Source organism: Rattus rattus, chromosome X, assembly GCF_011064425.1.
Source record: "Rattus rattus isolate New Zealand chromosome X, Rrattus_CSIRO_v1, whole genome shotgun sequence".
Classification (NCBI taxonomy): domain Eukaryota; kingdom Metazoa; phylum Chordata; class Mammalia; order Rodentia; family Muridae; genus Rattus; species Rattus rattus.
Genome location: NC_046172.1, coordinates 14,499,768 through 14,527,729, shown reverse-complemented (window position 1 = coordinate 14,527,729; position 27,962 = coordinate 14,499,768). Strand labels below are relative to the sequence as shown.

Genomic DNA, 27,962 nt, shown 5'->3' with positions numbered 1-27,962 from the left:
TGGGAGAGAGAGGGGGACTGTGTGCAGATGGTCCTTCTATCTCCAGAAGAGGATGTCGGAATCTGAAGTCGGGAAAGGTGAGAGAAGCCATCCACCCCTGAAGACCCCTGGAGTCACCCTGGACTCTGGTCCACCCTCACCCTCTCACCTACCCACTGCCCACCTGAATCCTCTTCCTGTCCTGCCTCCCCTTAAAAAGCTTCTTTGCCACCCTGATCTCAGATGCACCACCACAGTAGCCTCTGTGTTATCTTCTAGTAGCCCCTAACCTTACATTACCTTTAGTTCCCAAACTAAACCCAGACTCAATCCTGATCCTAGCACTCACTCCACATCTAACACCAAATCCAGACTCACACTAAACCTTAATCTAAACCCTGCTAACCAGAAGACAATCCCCTACCTCCTCCACATGGAACATTAGAATCCAGACCTCACGATAGCTCCAGACCTTATCATGACCTTGAAGGTCATCTAACGTCTAGACGTTAGTATTTCCCTAGCTGTCCAGAAACAGCACAGGCCCCTTTTCAGATTATCACTTTATTTATAAGTATGCATATTGATTGAGTTTCTGTATGCCATGTGTGTGTAGTGACAGCAGAGGGAAGATAAGGTATCAGATCCCCTGGAACTTGAGTTACCGGAGACTTTGAGCTGCCATGTGGGTGCTGGGAATTGAACTCCTGGCCTTAGGAAGAGCACTAGGAGCTCTTAACCACGGAGCCACATCTCCAGGTTGAACAAACCCTTTTACAAATACAAAATGAACTCAGAGCAAGAACATACAACTAATGCTGTTGTGAGCTGAGAAAGCCGTAGAGTCAGAATACCTTGGTTTGACTCCTGGTTCAGCCACTTCCGAAAATTATTAACTCTTGCATTTCAATTTCCTCATTTTCAAAATAGTAATAATATCACATACTAGACATTTGTATGAATATCGAGCTCAATTTACTCCTCACAACATCTTTACAATGCCAGCACCTATTATTATTGTTCCCACTATACAGATATGAAAACTGAGGCTCAGGTGTAATCCCATAATTTACTCAAGGCAATACTAGTCAGGATTTTCATCCAGACATCTTATTTCCTTCAAAGCTGGGGATGTTAGTCAGGCTCACCTATTATCCCTCTCAGAAGCTAAAACCAAACCACTGAGTCCTGAAACTACAAGCTGAAAATCCCAATGCAAAATGCAAATTCCACTCAAACTGTATCCCTCACTTTGATCCCAATTCCAAGCCCAAGTCATTCAAATACCCAGTTTCAACCCTAAATAAAACCTCAACCAAACTCCATTCTTGCCTATATCAATTGAGGCTAGACCCATTCCGACACAAAAAATTCATGATTCAGATTTAACCTGAAGTTAAAGTGCACAGCATGGTGATCATCAATCAAGTCCTCAACCACTTTCCTCAGCAAAAATTCCTCCACCCTAAACTTCATTCCAACATTGATTGTTAACCTTCAACCCATAACCCAAGCATCTCCCACCACTCCATAGCTTTGCACATTCTTCGCCCATCAAATAGAGGGATGGGACTGGATAAGAAATGGCTCTGATTGTCCTATGCTGTCCCTTCCCTGACTGTTGTTTCTCCACACAGACACCACCCCAGAACCCAGCCCAGCCAATGGGACTGGCCCTGGCCCTGAGTGGGGGCTCTGTCCTGGGCCTCCAACTGTGGGGACTGATACCAGTGGGGCATCGGGCCTGGGGACCCCAAGACGAAGGACTCAGCACAACAAGCACAAGACTGTGGTGGTGGCCAGTGCGCAGAGATCACCTCGAGCACTCTTCTGCCTCACCTTAACCAATCCCATTCGTCGGTCCTGCATCAGCATTGTAGAGTGGAAGTATCCTGCGAGCCTCAGGGGTAAGGATGCTCACCAGGGTGGAGAAGAGTCTGGAGTCTTGAATTAAGTCAGGCCTGGAATGGAGGATTACTAAAGATCAACAATCAAATATTGGGGGGAGGGAAGATTTCTGGGGTGTCAGTGTAGCTCAGTGGCAGAGCATTTACTTAGTGTATTGGATGCCCTGAGTTCGATCCAAAACAATGCAGAGAGAGAGAGAGAGAGAGAGAGAGAGAGAGAGAAGAGAGAGGCAGTCCAGAGAATGAAGGCACCAGGAACAAGAGTAGCTCACTCAGTAGGAGTGTTTATTTAGCATGCACAAAGCCCTGGGGTTCAATCCCCAGGACCCCAAAAACCAGATATGGAGGCACACCTCTGTGAGCCTTTCTCTCAAAAGATGGAAACAGAAGGACCAGAAGTTGAAGGTCATCCTCAACTACATAGCACAACCTTGAGGTTTGAGACCAACCTGAGCTACATGAGACAATAATAATAATAATAATAATAATAATAATAATAATAATATAATAATAATAAAGTTGAGAGGGAAGAGCCAAAGTTAAGGCCTTGGTCAGACCAGGGTTGGGAATGTCCAAACCTTGAAGTCTAGAATTAGCTCTGGATGGAGAGGGTACTAAGGGAATGTGGGGTTCTCAATGTCACTCTTCCTGGGTCCTTAACTGTGTGTTCACCTGAGGCCATTTGATATTCTCATCCTCCTGACCATCTTTGCCAACTGCGTGGCATTGGGGGTATATATCCCCTTCCCTGAGGACGACTCCAACACTGCTAACCACAACTTGGTGAGGTCTACCCCATCCCCAACTAGACTGCAGTTCCTTTAGAGCTACAATTTAAACCACCCAGCCAGACCCCGCCCCTCCAGGGCCTACCCTACTCCACTCTTGGTTCTAGCAATAGCAACCCTAACCTGTGCCTACAACTCACCCACAAAGTCTGACCCTGCCCAGAAATAAGTCCCGGCCTTCACGCCCCACCCCCTGCTCCGCCCTCAGGAACAGGTAGAATATGTGTTCCTGGTGATTTTCACCGTGGAGACAGTGCTCAAGATCGTGGCCTATGGGCTGGTGCTCCATCCCAGCGCCTACATTCGCAATGGTTGGAACCTACTCGACTTCATCATCGTTGTAGTCGGGTGCGCATCTGCAAGGGGAGGGGCACCCCACCCTAGTTTGCAATTCAATGAATTCTGGGTCTCAAGGAAGCAACCGCTTCAGACAGTCCCTATCCAGCAGCTAAAATCTGGACTATTACCATATTTAAAACCATTTGCCTTTCCAGTTATACGGGGTTGTGCTTTCCTGAAGAGAAAGGAGAGAAAGGGCAGGAACCAAAGACCTGACTCCCCCCTCCCCATCCCATGCTCCCCCATCAGGCTGTTCAGCGTGCTGCTGGAGCAGGGACCTGGGCGGCCAGGAGATGCCCCGCATACTGGAGGAAAGCCGGGAGGCTTTGATGTAAAGGCACTGCGGGCATTTAGGGTGCTACGACCACTAAGGCTAGTGTCTGGGGTCCCGAGTAAGTATACCCCGCCACCAAGTTGGAGGAGGGGCGCCGGGCTGATGGCGAACGAGCTGAGCCTGCCCCTCCCCGCCACAGGTCTGCACATAGTGCTCAATTCCATCATGAAGGCGCTTGTGCCGCTTCTGCACATTGCCCTGTTGGTGCTCTTCGTCATTATCATTTACGCCATCATCGGACTCGAGCTGTTCCTCGGACGAATGCACAAGACGTGCTACTTCCTGGGATCTGGTCAGCCAGCACCCTTTCACGCCCACTGCCCTCTCTTCTGGGTCCCCTCTTGCTTCTAAAAAGCCCACTCGGTTTCTCAAGATTCGGTTGCTAGGCTCTGGTTCTAACCTTGTCTAGCCAAACCCCATCCCTGTATTTAAGACTCCGCCCTAAAATCCCCGAATACAACCCCTCTCTCAGGAATGACTGTGCAGGTACCACAAGACTCCACCCACAGGCGGCGTTTAAGACTGAAAACTCCACATCTCCTCCACGGGCATTTATGCAGACCTGTGCCCAAACCTTTTCTCAACCTTGTTTTTCAAGATACTCTTTATTCTCCAGACTCTGCCTCCAGGTTCATGCCACTCACACTCCCCAGACCCATGTGGGAAGGACTCAGCTTCCCAGTGGTTCAAACAATCAATACTTCCAGGGGGTTTGACCCTAGCAGAAGAGCCCAGGGTTGCTTTTGCCTTAAAAATATCTAGGGCATTGAAACAAACGTCCTAAGAGAATAGACCTGCAGAGTGGCAGGAACTAGTGTGTGACTTGCTTCCTAGCCCCAGGCTCCAATTTTCCTGCAGATATGGAGGCAGAGGAGGACCCGTCGCCTTGTGCATCTTCTGGCTCTGGGCGTTCATGCACACTGAACCAGACTGAGTGCCGTGGGCGCTGGCCAGGACCCAACGGTGGCATCACGAACTTTGACAATTTTTTCTTTGCCATGCTAACTGTGTTCCAGTGTATTACCATGGAAGGCTGGACAGACGTCCTCTACTGGGTGAGGTGAACAAGCCCTCACTGACCCAGCTTGGAGGCTGCACCTGCCCTTCTCCCCTAGCGCGCACGGTCCTCTCTGCCTGCTATGGAATATGTTCTCTCTCCAGATGCAGGATGCCATGGGGTATGAGCTACCTTGGGTGTACTTTGTGAGCCTCGTCATCTTTGGGTCTTTCTTTGTCCTCAACCTTGTGCTTGGAGTCCTAAGTGGGTAAGAAGCCTGGATCTACAACCCTACAACTCTTCCCATCTCGCCACCCTTGTGCGCTGCCAAATTCCCAGGCATCTTCCATAAATCCCGTCTGAGCTAGGCTTGGCAGCACAACCCTGTGATCCCTGCTACCTGGGAGGCTAAGACAGAAGTATCGCAAGTCAAGGGCAGCCCGAGCAACTTAGTGAGCACTTGTCTGGCATTTCTATGGCTCAGGGCTCAATTCTAGCACCACTAAAATAATCTGATGTGTCTCCTTGGTCATTCAGACTTAAACATCTACTGTGCGGCAGGCACTGTTGGAGAAATGAGACAAGGAACATGGAAAGCCCTGGTTTCTTGAATATTGCACTGTTATAGGAAGATACTAATAACAGCAATACAAGATAAGGAAATGTACACATACGTGCGCGCACATGCGCGTGCGCGCACACACACACACACACACACACTCACATACAATATGCACTGTGCAGAGGGAAAAAAAAGAGGAACAGGGAGATGTTGCAATTCAAAATACTCACATCTGGGGCTGGGGAAGCAAAAGCTCAGTAAAGAATGCTTGCCAAAGCTGGGCATGGTGGTTCGTGCCTTTAATCCCAGCACTCGAGAGGCAGAGGCAAGAGGATCTTCTGAGTTTGAAGCCAACCTAGTCTACATAGTGTGTTCTGGGACAGCCAGGGCTACACAAATAAACCGTGTCTCAGAAAATAAAAACAAAAAAGTGCTTGTAGAAGACTCAGGTTCAGTTCCCAGCAAGCACGAGACAGGTCACAACCATCTGTAACTTCACTGTTGAAGGAACCGATTCCCTTTTCTGGCCTCTGAGGGCTCCTGAAGCCAAGGGCTGTGCAGGCTCACACACATACACATAAATAATAAATACTCATTTAAAAAAATAACGGGGAACATCAGAGCTAAGAGTCGCATTGCACGTCTATAGCCAACATCCAGAGGGAGGAAAGATTGCAAGTTTGGTAAGGTCCTGAGCTAGTAATGAGACATTAGCTCAAAAATATATAATAATATATAATCAGGCCAGGCCTAGAATCTACACCTGTCATCCCAGCACTTAGAAGGCAGAAGCAGGAGAATCACATTGAATATACATATATATATATATATATTCAGAACCCAGCAACATGGATTTGTGGGAAAGATGCTTGTTTCCAAATCTAATATCCTAATGTTAATACCCAAGACCCACATGATAGCAGGAAAAAATCATCTCCCTTGGATTGTCCTCTGGTTCACAGACCATGACACCCATTGCCACACACATAAATGAATAGATAGATAGATAGATAGATAGATAGATAGATAGATAGATAGATACATGTAATTCTTTTAAAAATCAGGAAGGACCTCTTGAGAGAGTGTTGATGGTATTCTAAGCCACAGGAACAGCTCGCACAAAGGCTTGGGAGCTGGTATGTCCTTGGCTTCTCCAAAGAACAATTAGACGGCTATTGTGGCTGGGCTAGTAAAGGCAAGGTTACTGGTGATGACTTTCTTATATAGTCTGCTCTCCTCTTCCTCCAGGGAGTTCTCCAAGGAAAGAGAAAAGGCAAAAGCCCGAGGTGACTTTCAGAAGCTTCGGGAGAAGCAGCAGATGGAAGAGGACCTTCGGGGCTACCTGGACTGGATCACACAGGCTGAGGAGTTAGACCTTCATGACCCCTCAGTAGACGGCAACTTGGCTTCTCTTGCTGAAGAGGGACGGGCAGGCCATCGTAGGCAACTCAATTCTGGCCCAGCTTCATTCCTACCCCAGATGTGATTGCCCTCCTGAGACCCAGACCAAGCCTGCAGCCATCCGAGGCTTTGCCTCAACTCTGGCTCAGGACTCAGCCTCTCAACCCAGACTTAGATACAAAGGCTCCAACTAGCTCCTTATCCCTTAGACTTGACCTTAATTCTGCCCCCAGGCCGTCCTTCTCAGTTGGAACTATCCCCCCCCCCACAGGACCACAACTGTCAGAGCTGACCAATAGGAGGCGCGGCCGACTGCGATGGTTCAGCCACTCCACTGCTCCACACACCCACCAGCAGCCATGGTGAGGATTAAGCTAGGGGTGGGGCAGAGCTAGGGTAAGTAGAGGAGGGAAAACCAAAAGTAGCACCTAAAGTCTTTGGGTCCTGACCTCTATCCTCACTTTGCCTGAAGCCAGCCTTCCAGCCAGTGACACTGGTTCCATAACAGACACTCCCGGAGATGAGGATGAAGAGGAGGGGACCATGGCCAGCTGTACACGCTGCCTGTGAGGAATCCCAGCCCTTGATCCCTACGTAGCCCAGACACCATTCTTACTTTAGCTTCAAACACCTGACCTCCAGTCATAGCTGCTGATTCCCTCTCAGCTCCTTATGACACCCTCCCCGCCCCTTTTCAATCATTTCTAGAAACAAGATTATGAAAACCAAGGTCTGGTAAGTTGTGAAAAGTTGTGCAACCTTTTGGCCCCGTGAATTTGAGACCAGTCCACCTCCATGACCCATGTGACTCCTGGGACCCCCAACCAGCACACCGGGCTGATATAGGCCAATCTCAATGATTCGATGGGCTCTCCTCTGCCCAGCCGCCACTTCCGCCGAGCCAACCGTGGTCTCCGCGCACGCTGCCGCCGGGCAGTCAAGTCCAACGCCTGCTACTGGGCTGTATTGCTCCTTGTCTTCCTCAACACATTGACCATCGCTTCTGAGCACCATGGGCAGCCAGTGTGGCTCACCCAGACCCAAGGTGAGCCTCTGCCTGTCAGCTCTTCTCTTCATCCCTTGCTCCCTTCACCCTAGAAGTTCAAAGGCAGGCTGTCCAGGGAGTCTTTGATCCCAGATAGCACCTTCCAATGCAGAGGAGTACAGAAACCTTAACTTGTCCTATACCACTGTGCAAACCACACTTATGTGCTACCTGCTATGTGTATCAAGCTCTAGTCTCAGTATCGCACATGTCCAAACTCAAACTTGGTTCCACTAAAAAGTTAGTACCTCGGTGCTCAGGTCGAGGGTACCGATCACCATGGCATTGATGTCAAGCAACTAACCGCAGGATTCAGCTCCTGAGGGTCAGAGCAGGAAATAGAATCCAGGCTCTTAACATCGTGGTCTCTGGACAAGTTAACTCCTCCGTGCCTCAGTTTCCCCATGTGCAAAATGGAGGCAATGGTAACTAACCGTGGCATGGAGTGGTTGGGAGGATTAAATGAGCTCAGCTGTAAAATGCTTAAATATTGTTTGGCCTACCTCAAGGATCAACTGTTATGATTCCTTACAATCTTAAACCCTTATAAGCGTAAATCTTTATTATTGGTCCTGCCTCTAACTCCACTCCAAACCAGTTCAGTCCTAAAGAAACCATAGGCTTGGAACTGGAGCTGTATCTCAGTGGAAGAGTTCATGTGTGAGGCCCTGGATTCCATCCCCACAACCAAAAACATAACACATAAACATTAAAAAAAATAAAAAGAATAAATCCTAGATGCTAACTGTAGCATTGAGTAGAGATTTGTCTTGGATTCACAAAGGGGGACTGTGGCCCCCACCTCAACTCTACCCTGTACCCCAGCTCCAGATCTCACTTGTTTTGACCTACAAACTCACTTTAGTCCCTAACCCCAGTCAAGGCCTCGCCCACACTTGACCCGCTCCCTGCTACCGCCAAGATCCCACCAGAGCTCAGGGCTTCCTAAACATATGCCGCGCCCACCCCAACAGAGTATGCCAACAAGGTTCTGCTCTGCCTCTTCACCGTGAGACTTCTCAAATATGTCATGCCTGGGCCCTCTGTCTCACGCCTCCTTTTCAGCCCGCTTTGACTGTTTTTATGGTCTGTGGGGGCATCCTAGAACGATGACGTTGGTGGAGGTGGGGGCCATGCAGCCCCTCGGCATCTCAGTGCTCCGATGTGTGCGTCTCCTCAGGATCTTCAAGGTCACCAGGTGTGTATGCATGAAGACCGAAATGCAGCCCCAACTCTACACCCCAGCTCTGAAGATAATTCCCTCAACCTCCTCATTCATTTAGCGAGCTTCCATGGAGCACCTCCAGTTACATGCTGCCCTTTGGGCCCTAGGGAAAGCAAAGAAGCACAAATCCTTACCTTCTAGGGAAGGAGAGTCACCAGGAGTAGTGCCTCCTCCATCTCCATCCATTTCCCAACCTGACTTTACCCCCAAGCCCATCTCCATGCTTATTCTCCATCCCAGCCACAGTAGCTCTCTAACCCCGACCCCGACTGCCTATAATCCACGGGTCCACTCTCTAATCCCAAGCCCGAACCAATCTCCCACCTCAGCCCTAACTCCCAGCCCCAGCGCCATCAGCGAGCACCAACCATCACGCTATTCTTAATTTTCCGATGCCACTCCCAATTCTCTGATACAACCCTCCTCCCTCCTGGACAGCTACCTTTCTCCAATTGCAACCCCATCCTGCTCTCCCTAACCCCAAGCTCCATCTGTACCCCCTTTCTTATACCATCCTTCAACCATAACCTACTCCCAACCCCGCCAACCCCAAATCACTGTGGCCCCGTGCCCAAGTCCTCCCAGTCCCAACATGAAACCCCATTCTCTCTCCACTTCCCTGCTCGCTCATTTCACCTCCCACCACACCCTGAGCGCCAGTTCTAACTCCAAACTTAGTCATCTCCCTTGTGTACTCTTATCACACTTCAATTCCAAAAAAAAAAAAAAAATCACTTCCAACCTTGGCACCACAGCCTATTTTTAACCCCTTCTGCCCCAGTGTATCCCAAACGGGAGGCCTGCCTGGCTCCTGACTCCTGACAAAATGAATGTCAACCCTGCACTTCCTATTTCCGCTGCAGGCACTGGGCATCCCTGAGCAATCTGGTGGCATCGTTGCTCAATTCCATGAAGTCCATCGCCTCCTTGCTGCTTCTCCTCTTTCTCTTTATCATCATCTTCTCCCTTCTTGGCATGCAGCTGTTTGGGGGCAAGTTCAACTTTGACCAGACCCACACTAAGAGAAGCACCTTTGATACCTTCCCCCAAGCCCTCCTCACTGTCTTTCAGGTATGGCCTGGACGCCCCGAGATGTGTACACATGTTGGTAGGGCCTGGAGTTGTAGGGGGTCTCAAGAAATTTTTGGTGCCTTCCTTCCCCCAGATCCTGACTGGTGAGGATTGGAATGTAGTCATGTACGACGGTATCATGGCCTACGGTGGTCCCTTCTTCCCAGGGATGCTGGTGTGTGTTTATTTCATCATCCTCTTCATCTGTGGCAACTGTATCCTCAGAGCTTTCGGGGAGTGCATAGAGTGTGGTGAGGGTGAACAGGGTGAGAGTGGGGGCCTGGACAGCACACAGGCAGGGCGCTTCTTCATCTTGCAACCTGAGCTCACTGCAGACATCCTACTGAATGTGTTTCTTGCCATTGCTGTGGATAACCTAGCCAGCGGGGATGCGGGTGCTGCCAAAGATAAGGGCAGGTGAGCTCTGGCGTCATCTCTAAGACTCCCTTTCCCTAAGATCTCTGACTCGGATCTCACAGATACACAGCCCATGGAACGTTTTTGTGCTCGAAAGCCCCAGTTCCAGATATAGTCCTCAGAAAGTCATTCATTCAGCACGTACTCATTGAGCACACACTTTGTGCTAGGCCCTGCTGCAAATCCTAGGGAGACAGCATGGGCTGACATGCTGTCAGCAGCCAGACATGACAAGTCAGTGTGACAGCAGACAGAGTCCTTGCTGTTTGTAGTTGAGGAATGCAAGCAAAATTCAAGAACACTGTTATGTAACTTGAAGAATATGTTAGTAAGCCGGGTGCTAGAGTACATGGCTTTAACGCCGGCTCTCAGATGCAAGTTTATCTCTTTCAGTTAGAGGCTGTCCTGGTCTACATAGTGAGTTCCAGTCCTGTCACAGACTTTCTCAAAAAAAAAAAAAAGAGTATGTTAATAATAAGTCGTGAAGGGACAGAAACAGAAGAAAGCTATAGTGAAAACTGATAACAGCAGGCATTCCATACCTATACTCCCAACACTGGGAAGGCTGAGGCAGAAGGATATGGACTTCAAAGGCCAACATGGGCTCCATATTGAGACTGGGTAGGAGATGAGGGTCAATGATCGCCCCTTTGAAGTGGTGGCGGTGTTAACCTATCTACAACAAAACATCCGGGCCTGGGACCTAGCTGAGGGGAAGACAATGTATGTGTTTGAAGTTCTGGTTTCCATCCCCAGCACCATAACAAGCAACCACAAACCACTAGTGAGGCAGGGACGCAGCTGGGAGGAAAATGGTAGGAAACGGGGTTACGTGCGGGGGGGTGGGAAGACCAGAGTGGGGGTATTCTGGGTCAAGAAGAGATTTTGGCTTTTGTTCTTGGTAGTGCTAAGCATGGAAGCGTTAGGGTGCTACAGGCTCCTTCCTGGATGCTGTGAGGATAGACTATAGGCAGACTAGAAGCAGGAAGCCCTAAGAAAGGTCTGTCCTGACAGCAGTACCCAGCCCAGCCTCATCCGTCTGTTATTACCTTCAGCAATCAGCCCTCTTTCCTTGAACAGAGAGAAGAGCAGTGAAGGAAACCCTCCCCAAGAGAACAAAGTATTGGTGAGTTAGAAGCCTGGGTGTGCCGATGCATGCTTTTGATCCCAGCGCTTGGGAAACAAAAGCAAGGGAGTCTCAGAGTTTCAAATTAGCCTGCTCTACATAATGAGTTCCAGTCAGCCTGGACTACAGAAGGAGACTCTGTCTTTTTAAAAGGGTGGGGGAGCTGGAAAGGTAAGAGCACTTGCCCATTTTCTAAAGGACCTGAATTTGGTTTCCAGACCCATGGCAAGCAGATCACAATTACGTGTAACTCCAGGTTCAGGAGACGCAACGACCTCTGGCCTCCAAGGTCACCTGCATTCACACACGCATACCCATACATGGATACACATAATTTAAAAGAATAAAAAAAAATCTTAAAGAAAATAAGCCTGGGGCTGTCTCTCCCTCATCCCTCATCCCTATTGATGTGTGCACAGCTTTAACCCCATCCTCTGACAATCTATTTCCACCTTATCCTGCCTCGTCTATGCCTCCTTTGTGCCTGGTGTCTCTCCCATAGTTGATGACTCCTATCTTCCTGTCTCCAGGTGCCTGGTGGAGAAAATGAGGACACAGAGGCACAAAAAGTGAAGGAGCAGGCAAGTAGGCAGGTCACATGGAAGTGACAAGGAGTATTGGAAGAGAGCATGGCAGAGAGCTCCTGACCCCTGAAATCCTCTCTGGCCAGCAGACTCTTCCAAGGTCGTCCTGACGGCAGTAGACACAGTGCACCTGCCTGTAGTCTTAACACTCGAAAGGTAGCAGATTTAAGGGCGCCTTGTGCTAAATAGTGAATTCCAGGTCAGCGTGGACTTCCTTAGAGACACTAGAAACTATCTCAAAAAAAAAAAAATCAATAAGGACTGGGGCTAAGCCTCAGTGGTAGAGTGTTTGCACAGCATGGGGAAGACCCTACGTATAATAATCTTGAGCACTGCAAAAATAAAGGAATGGGCTTGGTTGGTAACCAGCAACATATGGGACACCAAGGTTAAACAAGAGAAATGGACATTTTATTTTACTGTGGGCCTTCTCAGAACCTTTGTTCAAATTGTGTCTGTGCATATAACACTCACTAAGCACATTCACCAGGCTCTCACTGTGTCCCCAGTACTGTTCTAAGAGCTGGGCATACCATATTAAACGAAACAGATCTAAGTTCAGATCCGTGACTGAGGAGCTGAGATTCTGGGCAGGAAATAAGGAATTCGCCCTGTGCCAAGCACAAGTCCAGGACTTTTCCACTGAGTTCTCTCATTGCTCTTTTCCCAGCACCAGGCATGGAGGAAGAGGAGGAAGAAGAAGAAGAGGAGGAGGAGGAAGAAAATGGTGCAGGACATGTGGAACTCCTGCAGGAAGTTGTACCCAAGGAGAAGGTGGTACCCATCCCTGAAGGCAGTGCCTTCTTCTGCCTCAGCCAAACCAACCCGTGAGTGCTAAGAATGAACAGCAATAGGGCAAGGAAGAGGGGATGGCCAGGTGGGGAGCCCCAGAACTGCTCAGGAGGCAATGGGACACAGATGGATCTCCTTGGATCTCCTAGGAAACACCGATCCTGGTTTCTAATCACTGCCTTTTCTCCACTCCCCAGGCTTCGCAAGGCCTGCCACACTCTCATACACCATCACGTGTTCACCAGTCTCATCCTGGTGTTCATCATCCTCAGTAGTGTGTCCCTGGCTGCTGAGGACCCCATCAGAGCCCACTCCTTCCGCAACCATGTGAGCCCATGGCCGAGGGCTGGGAGGAACTCACAGAGGGCATTCTCCTGGGCACAAATCTAAAGCCAACGTAGAGAGATACCAGAGACACCTCACTGGGCTGGAAGGGAGGATCAAGAATAGTGGCCGATATCGCACCAGCAGCCATTTCCATAGTCCAACGAGTGTGGGTCAGGGGATCAGGATTTGACTGAGGGTAGGGGGAAGGTACTCTGGGAGGTCAAACAGGCCAAGGACACTTATGTAGCTGGGCAGATGCAGAGGAGCCTAAATCTGAGCCCTCACATTGGATGGCCAAACGTTTTGGCATGTATAAAAGTCTTTCCTGATGTTGAGGAGGGAAAGCAAGGCTTACATTGAGAGGCACGCAAGCGAGCTGGCATGGTCGTGCCTGCCTGGATTTCTAGTCTTTGGTGGCTGAAGCAGGAAAATTACTGCAACTCTGAGGTCAGTCTGGGCTGCAGAGTGACGCCTTGCATCAGATAGATGATAGGTAGATAGATAGATAGATAGATAGATAGATAGATAGATAGATAGATAGATAGATAGATAGATAGATAGATAGATATGATAGACAGACAGGGAAAGAGAGAAGCACACAAACACACATGCCTACTAATCCCCTGTAGTTGTGACAGTGTTCCTCTCTTTCTTACGTTCCCAGATTCTGGGGTACTTTGATTATGCCTTCACTTCCATTTTCACCGTGGAGATTCTATTAAAGGTGATTACTGGACCCCCAGTCATATCCTCAGTTGCCCCAGTCGATTCTCACTCCACCCCATCACATATCTCTCTGTTCTTCATCCATCTTACCCACCAGCTACATCCTCAGGTCTAAGGTCTAATCCAATATAATCTGATCCCCAGATGACGGTGTTTGGGGCTTTCCTGCACCAAGGCTCTTTCTGCCGTAGCTGGTTCAATCTGTTGGATCTGCTTGTGGTCAGTGTGTCCCTCATCTCCTTTGGCATCCAGTGAGTGACACCTCCTCCTGCCCTCCCCACTCCTCCCAGAACCAGAACCAAGCCCTAACAAAGACCTGAAAACTTCCCATTCCCCAGCTCCAGTGCCATCTCAGTTGTGAAGATTCTCCGAGTCCTCCGAGTCCTGCGGCCTCTCCGAGCCATTAACCGAGCCAAGGGACTCAAGGTAAGCCCAGCTCATCCAAATCCACAGGACCCAGCCCCTGGGTCAGGATGACTGATCCAACTGACTATTGCACAAAGACATGACTGCACGCAGCCTAAACCCAACACGTGACCACGTATTCTTGCCAACTGGCCATGTGCTCTGACCCACGTTCCTTACAAGTGACTGTACCAATGGCCACATTTTTCTAATTCATGTCCTTGGCATGTGACTATATATCCTTGCCTAGAAAACCCTTATTCCTTGTTGATACCATACATGCTATGATAATAATAGCTATGGGAGATTCTATTCCACCATTCTGACTTGCAACCACAGACCCCTGGCCCAAGTCTTTAAGCTGTAGTCATCAGCCAAATTCCCCCACTACATCCTATATATGGCCTGTGATAGCCATCTGTCACGTGTGGGGGTGTTTTGCAGCATGTGGTGCAGTGTGTGTTTGTGGCCATCCGGACCATTGGAAACATCATGATTGTCACCACCCTCTTGCAGTTCATGTTTGCCTGCATTGGTGTTCAGCTGTTCAAGGTGAGGGAGAGCCAAAGGGAGGTCCAGGCGGGGGTCAAGGTGGGGCAAGAAAGGTGAACCTGCTTGACACATTTCCTCCCTACAGGGAAAATTCTGCAGTTGCACTGATGAAGCCAAGCACACCCTGAAAGAATGCAAGTGAGTGTTTGAGGCCTCAACCTCTACTGAATCGCATTGAGATATCCAGATCTCTCTAAAGTCCCTGAAACCACTTACAGCCTCTTACCAAGAACTCTAGACACGTCTGGTTTCCAAAGTCCCCAAGACCTTCAAACTTCCCTAAATGCCCCCAAGATATACCCCCAGAACCCTCCTATTAATTGTAGAGGCCCTTTATCTCGGCAAGCCCTCAAAGTCCCCCCATAACCCTTCCCCACTTTTTTTCAGCATTACCTACATTCCTCCCCAGAACCTCTTGCAATTTCCTGCTGTGAATGCCAGCTTCCATCTAGAGATGTTTGTAGATAGATGGAGGTGGTTTCAAGCAAAGGCCATAAAGCCAGGAATCCCAGACTCAAACCTGCTTCACGGGGCTTGGAGGCATTGATTCACTCTACCTAGCCCTTCCTAGGGCTGAAAAGTAGGGATAAAGAGCGTGCCTGTTTCACGGGGCTGTTAAGAGGAGGAGAGAGGCGGTGCGTGGAATATACACAGCAAACTGCCTGAATGGTGACCTAGCACAGTGCCTGGTATAGAGTCAATGCTAGAAAACTTTGGCCACTTGGAGAACTACATTTCCCCTGGATGGCAAAAGCATTCAATGACAATGGGGACAGTGATATACCAACTGTGTTCCCGAGATTAGTTTTTTTTGTTGTTGTTGGTTTATTGGTTGCTTTTCTTTTTTCTTTCTTTCTTTTACATTCACATATTTATTAATATGTGGAGTACACATGCCACTGCACATGTGTGGAGATCAGAGAAGAACTTGAGGGAATTGGTTCTTTCCTTCCTCCATGTGAGTTCTGAGGATTGGGCTCACATCATCAGGTTGGAAGCAAGAACCTTTATCTATCAAGCCATTTTGTTGGCCCCCATTTGTTTTTTGTTTGTTTGTTAGTTTGGGTTTTGGGTTTTTTTTTGTTTGTTTGTTTTTTGAGCTTTGGTCTCAATATGTTTGAAACCAGCCTTAAAACTCTCAACATAGCTTTAAACTCACAAGTTTCCTGTCTTCTGCCACCTGAGTTGCTGGGATTATAAGCATGTGCCACTATGCCTGACTTGATTTGATTTTGTCTTTCTGTCTGTCTGTTTGTTTGTTGTGAGACAACGGTCTCAGTATGTAGTCCTGGCTGATCTGGAAATCACATAGACCAGGCTGCCCTCAAATTTGCTAAAGTCTTCCTGCCTGTGCCTCCCAAGTAACGGGGTTATAAATGTGTGCACCACCATGATTAACTGTCATTTATTGACTTACTCCATCCTTGGGACAAGTGGGAAATGGGTTCTGTTAGTATTCTCATTTTTTTAAATAAAGAGTGAAGACAAAAATCAACTAGACAGAGATTGAATGTTTATAATAACCCAGCCAAGAAATAAAAGGGCAGGATGTGAGGCCAAGCTGTCTAGGTACACCCCTATGCCCTGCTACAACCATAATAAAGGCCCTAGACTCTTTGCTACCACTCCTCATTCCTCTTCCTCCCCCATCTAACCTGTCTACAACATCCACAGGGGCTCCTTCCTCATCTACCCTGATGGAGATGTGTCACGACCTTTGGTCCGGGAACGCCTCTGGGTCAACAGTGATTTCAACTTTGACAACGTCCTTTCAGCCATGATGGCCCTGTTCACTGTCTCTACCTTTGAAGGCTGGCCTGCGTGAGGGGCAGGGCCTTGGGGATGACAGGAAACTAGGCAGATGGTTCTAGATGATTCCTGGGATCACCAGGGAATGGATGGGAGTGTGTCTTAGGGTTGTAATGAAAGTTTCAAGACTGAATAGGGTTTTCTTTCTTTCCTTTTTCCTCTTTCCAGTACCTGGAAATTGAACCCAGGTTTTGTATATGCTAGACAGTGATATTCTATTAACCTACATCCCTACCACCTATTTTCTTGAGTCAGGGTCTTACCATGTAGCCCACTTTGATCTCAAATTGATGATCCTCCTTCCTTATTCTCCTGAGTACTGAGATTCAGCTTTGTGCCACTGGGTCCAGTTGGGTATAGCTTTTTAGAAACTGGCGAGTGTGATAGAAGCCTAAATGGGGATTTCCCAGAACCTTGCTGGGGACTTATTGGGAATTTGGAGCAAGGTCTCTAGAGATTGGGGAAAGGTCTTGGAGGGAATAGGTGAAAATCTACAAAAGACTAAGTGAGCATTACACTGAGTTAAGTAGGGGATGGGGGGATTCAAAAGGGGTTCGATGAGGAGATGGGGGTTTGGAAGTTTAACAAAGAGCTACAAATGCCTTAGGGTTTACTAGCTGGATATTTGTTGGGGGGATTTGAGGAGAGCATTCAAGGTTGTAGCATGGGGTTCCAAGATCTTTAGGAGCTTGTGGGGAGTTCTGGAGAACCACATAGAGTAAGTGCTCCAGGACCTTATATAAGGGGATTCAAGGTCTGCAGAAACATGGAGGATTTTGAAAGGACATTGTATGTCTAGATAGGTTTCTTTTGAGAGCTGCATAGCAGTTTCAGGAGGTTTCTGGGACAAAAGGTTTGGATCCTGTCTTACATAGTTGAGTTCCAGGACAGCCAAGGCGACATGGTGAGACCCTGTTTCAAAAAAAGGAAAACAAAGAAACAAACAAACCCAAGATCTAAGCCCCTTTAAAAGCCTCATGTGGGTCTCTTTATGGTTGTTTAGAAGTCTCGAGTTATTGGGTTGAAAATTTGGGGGTTTTGGAGATTTGGGGGATGAATGTGATGAGTAGCCAAGGAGGAAGTTGGAGGGGGCTGGGATTCCCTGGAACACACCCTCACTTCTACATCCCACTGTCTCCTACAGGCTACTATACAAAGCCATAGATGCACACGCCGAAGACGAGGGCCCTATCTACAATTACCACGTGGAGATATCAGTATTCTTCATTGTCTACATCATCATCATCGCCTTCTTCATGATGAACATCTTTGTGGGATTTGTCATCATCACATTCCGTGCCCAGGGAGAGCAGGAATACCAAAACTGTGAACTGGACAAGAACCAGGTGACCTCTCACTCCTGACCCATGACCACCAGACCTTGCCTTGGGAACCTTCCCAGCTCACTCATGCTCTATACCACTATGCAGCGCCAGTGTGTGGAATATGCACTCAAAGCTCAGCCACTCCGCCGATACATCCCCAAGAATCCACATCAGTACCGCGTGTGGGCCACAGTGAACTCAGCCGCCTTTGAGTACCTCATGTTTCTGCTCATCCTGCTCAACACAGTTGCCCTGGCCATGCAGGTCTGAACCATTACCAAACATTTGTTCTCTTCAGGCAATCTCTTTGAGAGCTATTGGGAATGCACTAGGCTGCAAGTAACAACCCTATGTCCCACTGCCACCCCCTCACCCTCCCATCCCTGTGCACGCTGACACACACACACACACACACACACACACACACAGACACAGACACACACACACACACACACACACACACACACACACACACCTGCCTAACTGACGGAGTCTCAAGTTAGCACATTTGGAACCTTTCCTCACATCTAAAGCCAAAGCCTGCATTCTGTTTTTAAAGATGCTGGGATGTGAAAACAATGGTCTGTAACGGTTGCAAGTTGTCACAGATCGTAAAATGCACTCCAGACTCAAATTCTAAGATGAAAAATATCACGCACCCTAGAGCCGGTGCGGTTGGCTTCTTTGCCTCTAACGCTGAGGAACACGATGTAAGCTGCCTTCCCATTGTTGGTCAGTGAGCCAGGCCCTGTTGATCTTTCTGCTGCGTCATTCCACTGTAAGTTGTTGCATTGTGGTCACAAAACACTACACCCAATCAGGAATTAGTGCACACATCAATACCACACCGAAGCAGGACAAAGGGAGAGCAGTTGCATCAAGCAGCAATTCTTGCATATTTTAATGAAATAATTTTTCACAGAAGCTGTCAACCAGAAGATTTATATTAGGGCTTCATTCCCAGATGATCCTTGCCTTAATGCAAGGCACTCTGAAAATCAAGAACCAGTTTTGTCTGACACAGGGTGTCCAATCCCTAGACTCCTGAGCTCAGACCAGGGACTATGTGTTTGTGTGTCTCTGTCTTAGGTTCTGACCCCATCTGTTTTTTTCCCCATAGCACTATGAGCAGACGGCTCCCTTTAACTATGCCATGGACATCCTCAACATGGTCTTCACTGGCCTCTTCACCATTGAGATGGTGCTCAAAATCATTGCCTTTAAACCCAAGGTATACCCACACCCTATGAAGAAACTCTTTTGGGGGAGGAAGCACATTCCATAGCCCGGTGGCTGGGGTGGGGTGGGCTGTAGAGTAGCACCAAGTAGTCATAAGGCTAAGTAATGAGAGGGACCCAGGTACAGGCCACCTGTGTTCCAAGCTAGTCCTTGCCTCCTCAATACCGTGTATCCATTACTGGTCCCCTACACTGGTCTGCTGGCTAAAAAAAAAAACACAGCACACTGCTTTCCTCCTGTCTACAGCATTACTTTGCACGCCTGAATACATTCATGCTCTTATTGTAGTGGGCAGCGTAGTCGACATTGCCGTCACAGAAGTCAATGTGAGAACTGGACTTTGTGCTAACCCCTCTAGCCTCTCCCTAGAGCCTTCTTTCACTTAGGTAGACAGCTCCCACTTGCACCCTCCCCAGTCCTGGAGACTGAGCAGTCTTCATTCTAGATCCATCTTTTTTTTTTCTTGAGTCCTTGCTTGGCTCTGTCAACATATTCCCTCCCACTAAGCAGCTAACCAGCTCCCCTGTTTCATTTTGCACCCTATCCAGTAGCCTTGCTACCTCCCCCAATCCCTTATTATTTCTGTTATCTTTTTCATTGTCTCTGCCCCATTCCAATGGCTCCATCAACTCCATTGACATCTGCTTTGGCACCATCGTCTCCCTGACTGCTCGTTGGCTCCATCTCCTGTACTGGCCCTCCCCTGGCTCTGTTACCACAACCGATTGCATCATTGGCTTCATCATTCCATCCAATGGGTACTGCATGGTGATAACCTTGACGGACAATGCTGTCCGTTGCATTTCTGCATCACTGGCTTCTCTGATGATCGCCCATTGTTTCTCATTTCCATGAGGTTTTGCTCCATTGTTTCCTTCAATTTCTTTTGCTCCACCATCTTCTTTACCTGCCCCTTCATTTCCACCCCCATTAAAACATTGTCTACAACCATCTTTATCCGTTACCCTATAACCTTCCCCACAATGCCCTGAGTATGCACCATCCTTTCCCCTTATCCATTTGGACGTATGACCACATCATCTCCTTTATCACCTCTGTTTTGCCCGTATGTCCCACCAGAATGGAGGCCATCTTGGTGAGGTAGCTTCTCACCCCTAACCACAATTTTTTTTCAACCATCCCTCACAGCCCAAGAGTCCTTAGAAATGCCCCCTGACCACTCTTGGGTCTGAGTTCTGAGAGATGTGGGAACTGGGAGGGCCAAGGCATGAGGAAAAGAAGCTACTAGAGCTGGCACAACTGAGCACCCCCATTGCCTCCCTAACTTCAGAGTTCAGAGGACAGCTCCCGCATATCTATCACGTTCTTTCGCCTCTTCCGGGTCATGAGGCTGGTGAAGCTGCTCAGTAAGGGTGAGGGGATCCGCACACTGCTCTGGACATTCATCAAGTCTTTCCAGGTAACTCCCCACCCAGAACTACAGCTCCCAGCCTTCCATACCATTTTTGACTTACCGTTTCCAACTTTCTCTCTTTCTCTGTGCTCTTAATTTGTAACACGCCTCTAGCTTCGCTGACTTTACCCTACTCTATTTAATATTGTGTCCACCTTTGGGGGACACATGTAATTCAAATGAATTAGACTACACCTCCCAGCAGGCCTATGCTAGGGGAGAGGAATGCACTCTGGGATTTAGAGTTCTCTGGCTGCACCTGAAATATCTGTCTCCTTCCCATTCTCCCAGGCCTTGCCCTATGTGGCACTTCTTATAGCAATGATATTCTTCATATATGCAGTCATTGGCATGCAGGTAAGTGGAGACCCTAGAGAATAATCCCGTCTGAGAGACTTGGTAGGAGTAGCCCTGGTGTGGGGATGGAGGGACAGAAAGGTAGACAAACCAGATGACCTTAGATAAGTCCGCATGTGCAAAATGGGCTCATTGGTAATTGCTTTCAAGATTCTAAGGATCTCTTAGGTGTTAGAAAATATGAAACCAATGGGAACACAGGGGAACATGGGCCCGTTCCTGGCACACAGCCTCTGTATGTCTATAGATGTTTGGCAAAGTGGCTCTTCAGGACGGCACACAGATAAATCGAAACAATAATTTCCAGACCTTTCCGCAGGCTGTGCTGCTTCTGTTCAGGTAATAAACTCCCACTTCCCTGCTACCTTGCCCCTCAGAATACCTAGGGTACTCAATACCTGCTCTGGACCCCAAGATGCCTAAGCTATATATCAGGGCAACCTGAGATCCATGTAAGCAGGGGCCTTTGCTGGCTGTGATCTGGGGGAAGGGGGAGTCTTTCAAAATATTCTAGTCTAAGCCATTCTTTTTCAGGCCGTAAGATGTGCCCCCTTTGTAGGCCACAGTGCCCTAATCTGTAAGAGACATTCTATAACTGCCATTATCATGGCCGTGCTAGTTAAAATGTTAAAATGGAAGCTGGTGTGACAGTTCAGCAAGGAAAGGCATTTGCTGCCATGCCTGGCAACCCGAGTTCCGTTCCCAGAATCCACATGTTGAAACAAAAGAAAAGACTTCCACAGGTTGCCCCCATATGTGTGTGTGTGTCTGTATGTCTGTCTGTCTTGTCTCTGTCTCTCTCTCTCTCTCTCTCTCTCTCTCTCTCTCTCTCTCTCTCTCTCTCTCACACACACACACACACACACACACACAGTAAATAGATGCAAAATGTAGCCCCTGATAATAATAGGCCATCCTCTCCCTTCCCTAGACCCCCACACCTGTACTTGACATGACTTTATAACCTCTCCTTCAGAATACCGCCCCTCTGTGACCCTCCCCAGGTGTGCCACTGGCGAGGCATGGCAAGAGATAATGCTAGCCAGCCTTCCAGGAAATCGGTGTGACCCTGAGTCTGACTTTGGCCCAGGCGAGGAATTTACCTGTGGTAGCAATTTTGCCATTGTCTACTTTATCAGCTTCTTCATGCTCTGTGCCTTCCTGGTAAGAACCACTTTCCCACAGCCACTCTCGTTGCCATGGGGACTGGCCCTGAGTGGTTCAGAGATATCCGAATGAATTTGGGCAGCCCAGCTCTTGATAACACCGCTCCAACAATAAGATCAACCAAGGAGCATGTGACCCAATGACCATATAACATCATCCCAGACCCTGTCCACCTCCCAAACCCAGCTCTGCTCCTTTACTTAACTCTGCTTGCTCATTGACCTACAGATTATAAATCTCTTTGTGGCTGTAATCATGGATAACTTTGATTACCTAACCAGAGATTGGTCTATTCTGGGACCCCACCACCTCGATGAATTCAAGAGGATCTGGTCTGAATATGACCCCGGAGCCAAGTATACCCTTTAATATCTTACTTAGAATCATAGGGACATGTGCTGCCCTCCATGGCCCCCTAGTTCCAAAACTTCAGATTCATCCATTCCATCACCCATCAATAAAGAGGTTTCTACTTCCCCATCCTCTACCCCCCCATCTGTGCTCCTCATCCCTCCAAGCCTTAAGGTGTTGGTATGGGAGGTAATGATTTGCTGGGGATGGAGCTTAAGAAAGACCTAAAGGAGAACTGTTGATCCAGTGGTACCTCTCTGACTGCCCCAGGGGCCGCATCAAGCACTTGGATGTGGTTGCCCTGCTGAGACGCATCCAGCCTCCACTGGGATTTGGAAAGCTGTGCCCACACCGAGTGGCCTGCAAGGTCTGTTTGCCTGCCCACCCACTCACCTACTGACCTCCAAAGAGGCTCTCTACTCGATGGGAAAGGAAAGGGACTTTCCTTTGGTAGGGATGGGTATATGACTACACCCACAAAGGTTCCTGCCCTGGGCATTCAGACTATACCTAACATTTTCCCAGAGTGAGTTTTATGTCTCTGGTGTTCACAGAGACTTGTGGCAATGAATGTTCCCCTCAACTCAGATGGAACAGTGACGTTCAACGCTACACTCTTTGCCCTGGTGCGGACATCCCTGAAGATCAAGACAGAAGGTGTGGGGGGAAGGGAGGGGCAGGAGTGAAATGATTCTTGGGGAGGAGTGAGGGAGCAAATGTAAAGAATGACAGACACGTATCTCCTACTTCTGAACCTCAAAATGGCTGACTGGCTTCTCCAGGCCTGCTGCCATACTTTATCTGATAGGACTGAAGGGAAGCTTTAGGTGAAGCTTCAAAGCAAAGCCCCGCCTCCCACCAACAGCCAGGAGGAGCACCTTCTGCACTTCTATTTCCCCTGCCCCATACTCTCCTGCCTTGCAGGGAACCTGGATCAAGCCAACCAGGAGCTCCGGATGGTCATCAAAAAGATCTGGAAGCGGATAAAGCAGAAATTGTTAGATGAGGTCATCCCCCCTCCAGATGGTAGGCTACCCATTCCCAGCTCCTTAACCGTCTGTCCAGATTATTGCCGTGGTTAGTAGCAGCGTAGAGGACCCTGTGTAACTTTGCTCCTTTCTTGTCCCCAGAGGAGGAGGTCACTGTGGGAAAATTCTATGCCACATTTCTCATCCAAGATTATTTCCGAAAATTCCGGAGAAGGAAAGAAAAGGGACTACTAGGGGCAGATGCCCCAACAAGCACATCCTCTGTCCTCCAGGTCTGAAGGACAGGGCCCTGGGTGGTCATGTGTGTAGAGGCTGATCTCCCTCATGATCTCCTGAAACCCGTGTCACAGAGGAAGAAACAGGCGCACACGCACTTTTGCACGAGAAGCAAGCTGAGAGAGTGGCACTTTAGAGCAGGAGTCACAAATTCCCTTCTTTGTCCATCCATCCCCACAGGCTGGTCTAAGGAGCCTACAGGACTTGGGTCCTGAGATCCGACAGGCCCTCACCTATGACACTGAGGAAGAAGAAGAAGAAGAGGCCGCCGGTCAGGAAGCTGAGGAGGAGGAAGCTGAGAACAACCCAGAAACATACAAAGTGAGGACAAGTTTTATTCCTCTCCAAAGTGCTTCACTGTAAAACTCTCCCTCAGACTCTTAAGTGAATTTTATCCTGTGTCTGGGAGAAGCCTCCTCTACAATGGAAAACTATTCAATACTTATCACTGGCTGTTGGAAAACAAGGCCCAGATTCAGTCCGTAGGGAGTGATGTTCCCTGCGGACTAGTGAGTGAAACACTGATCAAGTAACTTAGCCATTACATTGATGAAACACTAAAGCCAAATGACTCTCCTCAGGACTCCATAGACTCCCAGCCCCAAGCTCAATGGAACTCGAGGATTTCGGTGTCTCTACCGGTTAAGGAGAAACTCCCAGATTCTCTTTCAACTGGGCCTAGTGATGATGATGGAGTGGCTCCCAACTCCAGGCAACCCAGTGGGCTACAGGCTGGATCCCAACCCCACAGGTATGATCGAGCATCTGGGGAAGGTTGTTAGGATGGAGAAAGATTAGATACTGTGTTGGGTGACATGGGAGAAGGGCTAGTGGCCTTCAAGAAGAAATTTGGGAGGGAAAGATGTGTTTCAAGGGCTCACATGAGAGTCACATGTGGTGCACCACAGCAGTAAGGCCAGCACTTGAGAGATAGAGACAAGGGGAAATCCAGAGTCCAAGGCCATCCTTGGCAATATAATGAGTTCGAGACCCTGTTTTTTTAAAAAAAAAAAAAAGGCCAAGACAAACCAAGGGCTCAAATAGGAATAGAGGGTAACAAGAAAAATATGAAAAAGAAAGTAACAAGAAAATATGAGAAACAAAATGCAAAAGATTAATGCAAATCAAAGATGGTGAAATATGCTTTTCATCCCAGCACTCAAGATGCAGAAGCAAACATTTGTCTGTGAGTTCAAGGCCAGCCTGATCTATGTAGTGAGTTCCAGGTCAGCCAGGACTACATAGTAAGACTCTGTCTACAAGTAACTGTAAATCCTAGTGTTTGTACAGGGGATGGGGCATGCATTGGGTGAGAGAAACGTGGAGCCTAGGATCAGATAATGAGGGTTAGAACCTAGTCTAACTAATATGTATCCTTTCTCCAGGAGAAGCTCTGGGGTTTTCATGTTCACTATCCCAGAAGAAGGAAGTACTCAGCTCAAGGGAGTTCAAGGGCAAAACAATCAGAATGAGGAACAGGAAGTCCCTGACTGGTACACTGGCCACACCACATGGGCCATGCAGGGGAGGGCAGGAGTATTGGTTCTACACCCACAAAGGTAGACCTGAATCCCAGACCTGAGTTCACTGCCAGCTCTACCTTCTCCACAGGACCCCCAACCTGGATGAGCAGGCAGGGATGCCCTCCAACCCAGTCCTTTTACCACCTCACTGGTCCCAGCAACATGTAAATGGGCACCATGTACCACGCCGACGTTTGCTACCCCCCACACCTGCAGGCAAGCAGAAAAATAGACCCTGTTGAACCCTAAGGGCTAACAGAACAGAATAGGAGAGGGATTGCCATTGTCCTTTGCCCACCAGGTCGGAAGCCCTCCTTCACCATCCAGTGTCTGCAACGCCAGGGCAGTTGTGAGGATTTGCCCATCCCAGGCACCTACCATCGTGGACGGACCTCAGGACCAGGCAGGGCTCAGGTGAGGAAAAGGGATGCTGTGGCCTTCGGGGAAATAGCATCTTAGGCTGAACTTTACAAACATAGTACATTTCAGGGGGCTTCAAAGAATGGGGGCACTTTGAAGGAACATACATAGTCTCCACTGTACTTGTGAAATGGGTTTGCTGTCCCCATTTTACAGGAGGGAACTGAGGCTCAGAGTCTAGCCACCCGTGGCCACATAGCTAGTACACAGCACAACTGAGACTTTTAAAATATTTAGTATTTATTTATTCATTCATCAATTTTTGTATGTGTGTATGTGTCTTTATGTCTGTGTGCGTGTTGTGTGTGTGGATGCACTTACCCACGGGAGTGAGCAGAGTCTAGAAGAGTATTTGGTGCCCTCCTCTATCCCTCTTTGGAGTAATGGCTCGCATTTTCTTGGCTAGGCAGGAAGCCAGCAATCTCCAGTGAGCCTCCTGTCTCTGCTTCCCTTCATGTTAGGGTTACAGGCATGCATGGGAGGCCTGGATTGCTGCATGGGTCATGTGTGCCTGGATTTGAACTCTAGTCCCCATGGTTGTAGAAAAGTGTTCTTGACTGCTTATTCCCTCTCCAGCCCCCACAATTGACATTTAAATCCAGGGTTTTGAGTCAGATATAATGGCACAAATCTGTAATCCTATCACTTGGGAGGTAGGCATAGGAGGAACAAGAGTTCAAAGTTATTCTCAGGTACATATGGAGTTGAGGCTAGCCTGGGCTACATGAGATTCTGTTTCAAAAGAACCAAAACATCTAGATGGGGTGGTTCGCATCTATAATCCCAGCCCTTGTGAGGCTAGTACAGGAGGATTGCTGAAAATTTGGGGCCAGCCTGGGCTACAAAGTAAATTACAGGCCTTGATAAAAGAGCAAGGTCTTAAATAAATAAACAAGCAAACAACAAACAAACACACAGGATGCATGCAAACAGGTGCATTCTATACTCTGACATAAACTCACGTGTGGAGCTGGAGATGTAGCTCGGCAGCAGAGCATTTGGCGATCACATTTATGGCTCTGACTTTGATCCCCACAAACAAAGAAGTCGTTCAGCTGTCCTCTGATTTCCACCCATCCATGTGACTCCAGCTGTGTCATAATAGAGACAGAACTCTCAGGAATCAATGGAAGACCCTCATCCTCACCAATTCTTGCCCATCTCCTGTTTATTCTGACTCAGGGTTCCTGGGCAGCCCCTCCTCAGAAGGGTCGACTGCTCTATGCCCCCCTGTTGCTGGTGGAGGAATCTACAGTGGGTGAAGGATACCTTGGCAAGCTCGGCGGCCCACTGCGTACCTTCACTTGTCTGCAAGTGCCTGGAGCTCCTTCAGATCCCAGTCACCGCAAGAGGGGCAGTGCTGACAGTTTGGTTGAGGCTGTGAGTCCAAATGGGTGTGGGGAAAGGGGTTGGGGCAGAAGAGACAGAGGTGGATGCTGGGAAATGAGGACCAAGAGTGGCCAGGCTCTATGTTGAGCATGTGGGAATTCCTCTTGTCCGCATACTGTATTTGAGCCTGTCTCCCTGGGAGGTGCATGCCTGTCATTTCTTCACAGTGACCTGCTGTGCACATTTTACCACTGATCAACACTAATCCCACTTGGACCACCCCCCAGGTGCTTATCTCCGAAGGCCTAGGCCTCTTTGCCCAAGACCCACGGTTTGTGGCCCTGGCCAAGCAAGAGATTGCAGATGCATGTCACCTGACCCTGGATGAGATGGACAGTGCTGCCAGTGACCTGCTGGCACAGAGAACCACCTCCCTTTACAGTGACGAGGAGTCTATTCTCTCCCGCTTTGATGAAGAGGACCTGGGAGATGAGATGGCCTGTGTCCATGCCCTCTAAACTCTTACCCCTCACCTATCGCTCAATAAACTCCCTGCCCTTCCTTCCCCCAGAGGGAGGCAAGCATGGACCACACACTGCTGAATTTGAGTATCTTTGCACTGGCAGTGTGGGGCAGCCCAACTGCTTCTATCCATCCCTTATTGCATCCCTGAGCCACTGCCCACACATGAGTATTTCCAGAAACCAGGACAGCTAGGCCTGATTATTCAGCGTCAGGGAAGGAGGGAGGAGGTGGAGGAAAAAGAGACAGCGGCCAAAAAAAGCTGGAGACAGAGTGGAGGTGGGGGAGAGAAGGAGAGCACTGGGCAGATAAGAGGAAGGAAAGAGAAGAGATACTGTCTGGATAGTAAGGGAAGGAAGAGACGTCACAAGGGGTCATTTGCGTCAGCGTAAAGGACAGGCTAGAGAAGAGTCTTCACAGGGCAAAGGCCTAGAGGTTGGAGTTGCCCCGGAGGCGTAAGCAGACGTGTCCCTGCACAGCATCAAGAATTTCAGGGATGTTAAATTAGTGTCATAAGTGTCTCCTGTTTCCCACCCCTGTCTGAGAAAGACAAGAAAAGTCTAAATCCTTTGGGAGAAATTTTACATGACAGCAAACAGTGGTGCTTCTAGCTCCATGGAACCCGTTCCGAGCCCCCCCCCACCCCACCCCTCACCTTGGTCCT

At 48.6% G+C, this 27,962-nt stretch overlaps 1 protein-coding gene across 1 annotated transcript; it reads left to right on the top strand.

Moving 5' to 3' along the window:
- The first annotated feature begins 52 nt into the window (after window positions 1-52).
- On the top strand, window positions 53-27,294 carry Cacna1f (calcium voltage-gated channel subunit alpha1 F). Its single transcript, XM_032889629.1, is given in 51 exon segments — window positions 53-77; window positions 1,617-1,866; window positions 2,564-2,669; window positions 2,883-3,022; window positions 3,263-3,405; window positions 3,487-3,639; window positions 4,206-4,402; window positions 4,509-4,612; window positions 6,155-6,345; window positions 6,579-6,655; window positions 6,657-6,669; window positions 6,780-6,873; window positions 7,016-7,042; window positions 7,192-7,352; window positions 8,327-8,402; window positions 8,404-8,550; window positions 9,441-9,648; window positions 9,743-9,863; window positions 9,984-10,065; window positions 11,146-11,191; window positions 11,722-11,776; window positions 12,446-12,602; window positions 12,765-12,894; window positions 13,559-13,618; window positions 13,765-13,871; window positions 13,959-14,046; window positions 14,470-14,577; window positions 14,663-14,715; window positions 16,252-16,398; window positions 17,531-17,732; window positions 17,817-17,975; window positions 18,832-18,942; window positions 19,197-19,221; window positions 19,224-19,276; window positions 20,031-20,051; window positions 20,242-20,370; window positions 20,656-20,721; window positions 20,969-21,060; window positions 21,726-21,885; window positions 22,117-22,244; window positions 22,510-22,606; window positions 22,794-22,896; window positions 23,164-23,265; window positions 23,370-23,500; window positions 23,685-23,825; window positions 24,086-24,255; window positions 24,890-24,997; window positions 25,116-25,243; window positions 25,329-25,441; window positions 26,630-26,827; window positions 27,064-27,294. Coding segments are annotated over 51 exon segments (5,934 nt in total).
- The last annotated feature ends 668 nt before the right edge of the window (window positions 27,295-27,962 follow it).